Below are 7,020 nucleotides of genomic sequence, written 5' to 3'. Positions count from 1 at the left end.
TTTTTTTTTTCTCTTTCTTTCTCTTTTTCTTTGATATGATTGAAAACTTTTTTTGTTTTTGGTAAACGATTGAAAGCCTACTTACCTTCATTTGTTTAAAGTGATTACTTTAAGCAAAATGATTGGATTGAAATCATTTATGTCTGTCACAGGGGAAAAAAAATTATTTATGTTGAGCATTTATATATTGAAATGGTTGTTAATTTTTTCTTTATGATGATGTTGTCTTTATAATACTATTGACTAGATATTTCATGCCACGTGGAATCTAATATTTATATTATTAAATAATCTCATAGATTTCTAAATAAACAAAATAAATAAAATAATAATAATAACAATCTCATAGATAGATCCTATGGAGTAACCGCCTGGAGTCCTGGACAGTGAATTCTCAACATCAACTTCTTTGTCTCGTATCTACCTTGTATTATTATTATTATTATTATTATTATTATTATTATGGTAGAATACCTTGTATTACTGTTGTTAGTAGGTTAGTGCCACTAAAATGATATTAAATTTTTCTTAACTGAATTTCCCTGTTATACAACTGTGGAGGGAATTTGCATTTTACACCAACGATGGTAGAGAGCATGCATGGTATCATCCACATGGAGTTCAAGTCATTAGAATAAGGGAAAGAAAATAAAAAAGAACTTCATGTGAGCGAAATAGAACTCTCGTGTCATGGCCATTTGTTCCACCAAAATATATATGGAATATTAACTTAAATCTCTCTCTCTCTTGTCAACATATCAACATGAAAGATTAAATAGAAGCACACAACCCTTGATGAGTACTCTACGAATTTTAATGGGTATTGCTTAAGTTACAGTCTAATTACCGTAAACTAGCAACACACAAATATATCATTATCCTCAACTTTTTAACATTAATGGCTATGTTTGTTTTACTTAAAAAAAAACTTAAAAAGAAAAATTATATATATGATATTATTTCTGTGAAAACTTTTACAAAGAAACAAACATGACCTTACTTTTAAAATTTTCTTAGCAATGATGCCACAACTTTTCAAATAAAAGAAAAATGGTGCCATGGTGATAGTTGGACCTTGGTCATTGCAGGGATATTTTAGAAAAAGTGAACTTACTAATAAGTAAGATCTGTCATGGGAGGCCATTCTTGCAAAACCCTTCTCTATTGTTTTCAATCTTATATTCATTTTATCTCACAAAAGAGATAATCACCAAGAAGAGATGAGGAGAGCCACACACAATAAAAAGACCACTAGAGAGTAGATAGTTTTGTTATATTCGTTCATAAGAATATTGTAATTAGTTTTATCATCAACTTGACTCTCAAGCTTATTAAATTGTAACTAGTTGATTGTAACTCTCCCATTATATATAAATAGATCTAAGTGACTAAACTCACTTTTTGAGTAAGTGGCAGTTGCAAGCACCTCCTATAAGCCGTAGCACCAACCAAGTCTTCAGCATTCTCAAGAGACATGCATGGAAATAGTTTGGGACATTATTCCCCCTACCAACTACAACACTGATCAAGTCTCCAGCATTCCCAATAGACACGCATGGAAATAGTTTGCTTCAATTAGATTTGTGACAAAATTATTCTCCCAACAGATATGCATGGAAATAGTCTGCTTCAACTAGACTTTCATTTATATCGTTTCCTCAGCTCTAGTGATAAAATTATGCGATTGGTTTCCTCCAATGCTTCATTATTGTCATTTGATGTTTTAGCGTTGTACTTATTTCTTTGTATTATAAAAAAAACACGTTGCATGATTTAAGAAAGGCAAAATGAAAAATTATGAATGATGAGTAAATGATTTTTTATGTGAATGACGAGTACATACTTTAGGGGAAGGAGTTGTTACAAACAAATTTTACTTTTATGACAATAATGCATAATGATCTGTGAATCAATTATTCATAACCAATGCATTTTTTTTTTTTTTTAATGATAAATAATATACATCTTACGAGGTGATGTAATTTCTATTTTATGGTATTTATTTTCTATCATAAAAGTCATAGTAGGCATTTGATAATGGAACCTACTTTATTGTGGTGATGATTATAATATTAAATTTTGAAATAAAAAGCTTTAAGATTTTAAGAATATTATAGAATCAAACACAAAGATTCAACATTTTAAAAATTTCTCATAAAATCTAAACTTATTTTTAAGCAGGTTGAGTATTTAATTTTCTTATGAAATTTAATACATTAAATGGATCTACTTAGGGGTGTCACGGTTTAGTAATGTATCACTTGTTGACACTGGCCTGAGCCAAGGGTGTAAATTGATTTGGTTCGGCTATACATTGAGAGTTTATGGAGTGAATATAAACCGAATCAAGAATCAAATCGATTGTGAAAGTCAATATTTAAAATGAAACTATTCAATTTTGGTTCTTATTCGATTTCTTCATTCGGTTTTTACACAATTTGGTTATAGTTCCGAACTAGGTTCATACTTCATACACTATAATATAATAGTACGAACCCCTTATATCAAAATAAATGTAGCATATATAAATCTTAAAATTATTAATACAATAATGCAATATATTATTCTATAGGAAAAAGAATGTTGTATGATTGCGTATTTGCGTGGCTCTTGCGTCAAGATAAAAGAGTGCATAAAATTTACCGTCTCATCTCTCGTGAAATAACAAATTTCATCTATGTTGATGTTTTTACAAACGTTTTCATTGGCTCCACACTAGTACCCACACTAGTACATGGGCCATGTATTCATCTTTTGTCTTAATAAATACATTCTATAATATCTTAGCATCCCATTTCATTTTGGTGTAGATATGAACTGTCCGAACTAGAAATCAAAACAAGACAAATTGAGAGAATACATTCCAAATTGAATTGGAAGTAAATTTATTCCATTTAGTTGGATTTGGTTCAATTTATTTGATTTTTTGTTCCAACTCCAATTTGACACCTTAGGCCCTGGTCTCACTGAGTTGGTTTGCTATTTGGAGTTAACTTGTCATCAGTCATCACTCTATATAGCACCATTATTAGTCCTCTGCGGTGAGTGATGAATGGTAATGAAGATCCAATGAAGGCATGCACCGCTACAGGTCATTATCTTTTATGTAGAAGATTTTTATGCCCGCCATTACCTCCTTACTCAAATTTCACAATTATCACAATTAAGAGGTGTCATAAAAAGGGATTCGACTCACCTCCTCAATAACCATACTCCTAGATCTTGCCTATAGCTACTTGGGCGAGCGTCACATACGCGAGGTGATGATTCAATGATTCTTGGTACCTCGTTCTCTAAGCCTTTGTCAATGCCTTGTTTTCTGTGCCTTTCTTAAATCATTAGATCATTACCTCACCATGTGATACTCTCCCAAATAGTTATGGGCCGACCTGAACGATGGAGCTAAGGATAGGAGCCCGGATCCCATGAAAAGAGGTCATGATTCATGAACTCAACATTCTCTCTCTCTCTCTCTTAAAAAAAAAAAAAAAACTAAAACTCAACTCTCTTTGTGACCTATAACCATTGACCCCTTGGTTAATATATGAATTATGAAGTGTAGTTTTGACTGGAAATTAAAAATGGCAGAAATTATAAAAACAAGGAAGTTAAAAGAAAGGGAGCTTTCCACTTCAGGCCATTTCGTCCGTCTCCGTCTGCAACGTCTCCCCCTAACTCACCTCCCCCGCTCCCTTCGATATTCCGAAGTCAGAATCCCTTCCTTCATGTTAATGGCGTAGTAGCCGTAGTGTAAGGGGACCAATACCCATACCAATCCCAATCCCAATCCCAATTCCTTTCCAGCTAGCCAGCCAAAGCACACAACACAGCACAAGAGTGCGAGCGCGTGCGTGCGCGCGCGCACCTGCCTTGTGTAATATTTTTTTGCCACAAAAAAAAAAAAAGAGTAAAGATAGACACCATGGCGGCACTTATTAAAGTAAGCATAGTACCTTCCATTCGCAGCAAGAAACCGTACTTTATAGATAAGAGGGGGTGCGCAGGATAAGTAATAATAGCAGAAGCAACAGTAGCGGGAGTGTTGGTGCTGGTGCCTCCACGAAGGCTGCTGTAATGGTGGAGGTGGGGTTGATGGCGAAAACCAAGGGATCGGTGGGCCTCAGTAGTAGTAGAGGCGACAAAGGAGAGCGATTGTCGGTAGGATGGAGGGATGGTTGGAGGCTACTATCATGCGCTTATTTCGGCATTGCTTACCCCAATGCGCGCTTCCGTAGAGATGTGGTGTCTCTCTCTCCCGCTCAAAAAGCCTTCTCTTCTGCTTCTTCTTCTGGATCGAACGAAGGCCTTGTGGCCGACATGGGTTCTGAGAATAAGGACTACCGGACCGACAAGGACCGGTTGCCGTCGCTGCCGTTGAATCAAAATCACCACCACAACCACCTATTGCAACAGCTACATCCTCCCAAATTGCTTACATTACCTACAATCTTGACGCTTGGTCGCGTTGCCGCCGTCCCGCTCCTTGTTTGCAGTATGATCCCTTTTTTTTCCTTCTAGAAAAAATTAATGGATTGTCTATGCAAGATCTGACTTTCTTTATTGCTCTCTCCCCCCTCCCATTCTTTCCGTTTTGGTTGATAACGTTTTGAATGCCCGAGTAAGGAAACGGATTGAATGTTTCCTGCCTTGAGTTTCTTGAATTTGTTATGTATGCCTGTTGTTTGTGTTTTTGCGTGAACGAAACTGAAAAGGAATCCCTTTTGGAAATTTGACCTTTATTCTCTCCAGCTGTGGGATTATTTGGATTTAACTTAAGAATATACCATGTCAGAACTCGACCCTTGCAACTCACTAATCGATTCTGTTTCTGGTTCTGCTGATTGAAGAACAACATTGAGATGACATATAAGTGCAATTGATCACATGAAGGGTCCGAAAGTTTTTATTACATTTATTGAATTACCCTCCTTTATAGATAGAATACTAAAGCTTAAATTGAAGGAGATAGATTTTATACTGTCTGAGGAAGAAGTTTCTGACATTTTGCATTACAGGATTAATTAGTTCCCAAATCATACTTGGTATTAGGTAATCATTTTGTTCTTACTGGTTGTCAGGACTCAGGACTTCCATAAGAGTTTCTTCAGTCCGTCAATTCGATGATGGAGTCGGATGAGGTTTCCTTTGTTCCTGCTTCTTAGTTCCTACTGTTCACTTGAAGGTTGGGAGTGAGTTAGGGAAAACAGTTAAAAACTTACTGCCATCCCAATATCCAGTCTTCTTGTCCCAGCAAAAATTGAATCAAAGTGCAAGCTGACTGATATATTTTGTCAGTGGACCCATGTTGGTGTCTCATCTACAAATATGCATGGACAACTATTCTCGTTGTTGTCTTTTTGTTTAAACCTGTCTTAGATGAGAGCAAATTATCGGGCTTTGTCCTATTGATTTGGTCATTTAGTTCTAATGTTATGAGATAGCCAACTGTTTCTTTAACAGGAAAAAAGGACTGAGCTACTGCATTGTTATCTGAATTGACCTTTTTGCCCCAAGAAAGGAAGTGTGTTAAAGATCATGTTATAATCCATTTGCATTCAAACAGGTTCATCAGTGATTTCCTCCACCACTAGTTTCCATTTAACTTAACATTGATTGCAGAAGCTTGGGGAACCTAGGAGTGGTGGGGAATTCGCTGCGTCTTTTGTGGACATGGTCGAGCCTCCATTAGTTTTTTCAGGGACTGCTGGTTTCTTGGACCCTGATGGCTGAATTCGAGGGGTTTGATTATGGCCTAGGTGTAGCTACCACACAGTGTGAGCATTTGATTTTCAGGGGGTCAAACTTTAGTTATTGTATAGTTGTCATCTTTAAACTCAGGTCCTTGGAGATACTTCTTATTTAATTGGGAAGGTGAGATCTTTATGTTCTCACAGGCATATCTCATTTCAGTGGAGAAGAAGGTCTCCTAACTCTACAATAGATTGGTTGACTAGAGATCGTGCTTGCTGAAACTCATTGTATGTAGGGGCGTCTATTGAAGTATGGAGATTGAAATTGGGAAGGAGGCAGCCCTTGTTTTTATTTGCTTATTGTTGTTGTAATGTGTGTTATGTAATTAACTATGTTTGTATGCTTTAGGTTTTTGCAGCCTTTTGTTGGTTGAATAGATTATGTTTTTCAAATACCCCCCGAGGGAAAAAGAAATCCTGCTATATTGAGGGTAAACAATGCACTTGTTAAACAATATGGTAAACGTGAGTGGGATTAGGAGATTTAACATAGCCTAGGATTGTTTTTATTTTCTCTTTCTGCTCCTTTCAAGTCTTTAATGATATTTCTCTATGATTGTCCATGTTCTCTGAATATTGCCCTTTAAGAAAACAGTTTTTCTTGCAGAAAAAGAAGAATATATATATGGATACTAGTAGATTGTACCGTAGGAGTATTGGTTGTATCAGTTAATTTAGCTAGCAAGTAGTGCTTGCTGATCCAACATATGAAGTATATGTCCTTCAGTTTTACCTAGAATTACTCTCTCCCCCCCCCCTTTCTTTTTGGCTGCTGAAATTAGATTTTGATGTATGAACTCCATAATCATTTTTGGATTTGATGTCTGCAAAAGTAGAGAATTTGTTAAATGCATAAAGCTCTTGTGCTTCTCTTATATTTGATCTTTTGCCTAGTTTACTGTCACTTACTGCTGTCTGCAATCTGTATGTTGATGAAGCTAACATGTTAAATTTGTTTAGCATTTTACGCGAATGATTGGTGGGGAAAAACTGCAACAACCGTTATTTTCATTGCTGCAGCAATTACAGATTGGCTTGATGGTTACATTGCCCGGAGGGTACTTAACTTCTGATTAATTCATTCTCAATGCCACAGTTCTCAAGTGCATCTTTCCATTGCTCCCATTATATCTCATTCTAGTCTCAGGAACTTTCTCCTTCTATGTTTTGCAGATGCGATTAAGCACAGCATTTGGTGCATTTTTGGATCCTGTAGCTGACAAGGTTTGAGCTCCTCCCTATAATCACCTCCCCACCACCCCCCCGGCCC

At 36.2% G+C, this 7,020-nt stretch overlaps 2 protein-coding genes across 9 annotated transcripts in view; both read left to right on the top strand.

Moving 5' to 3' along the window:
• Positions 1-7,020, top strand: part of LOC122057070 (protein ENHANCED DISEASE RESISTANCE 2-like) — a 125,705-nt gene that overhangs the window by 68,325 nt on the left and 50,360 nt on the right. The window lies entirely within an intron of this gene.
• LOC122057077 (CDP-diacylglycerol--glycerol-3-phosphate 3-phosphatidyltransferase 1, chloroplastic-like) lies at positions 3,636-7,020 on the top strand. Its single transcript, XM_042619073.1, has 3 exons — positions 3,636-4,492; positions 6,711-6,808; positions 6,924-7,020. Exons 1-3 carry the CDS (start codon positions 4,075-4,077, stop codon positions 6,978-6,980), a joined length of 573 nt encoding a protein of 190 aa, XP_042475007.1. The 5' UTR covers positions 3,636-4,074; the 3' UTR covers positions 6,981-7,020.

Source organism: Macadamia integrifolia, chromosome 12, assembly GCF_013358625.1.
Source record: "Macadamia integrifolia cultivar HAES 741 chromosome 12, SCU_Mint_v3, whole genome shotgun sequence".
In the NCBI taxonomy this organism is placed as follows: domain Eukaryota; kingdom Viridiplantae; phylum Streptophyta; class Magnoliopsida; order Proteales; family Proteaceae; genus Macadamia; species Macadamia integrifolia.
This window is presented reverse-complemented; position numbering and strand designations above follow the sequence as displayed.

Excerpts from the sequence above, each read along its gene's own strand:
- LOC122057077 (XM_042619073.1), top strand. The coding sequence starts at position 4,075 with ATGGTGGAGGTGGGGTTGATGGCGAAAACCAAGGGATCGGTGGGCCTC. Across the intron at positions 4,493-6,710 it reads CGTCCCGCTCCTTGTTTGCA|CATTTTACGCGAATGATTGG; the intron begins GTATGATCCCTT and ends AAATTTGTTTAG. Across the intron at positions 6,809-6,923 it reads ATGGTTACATTGCCCGGAGG|ATGCGATTAAGCACAGCATT; the intron begins GTACTTAACTTC and ends TATGTTTTGCAG.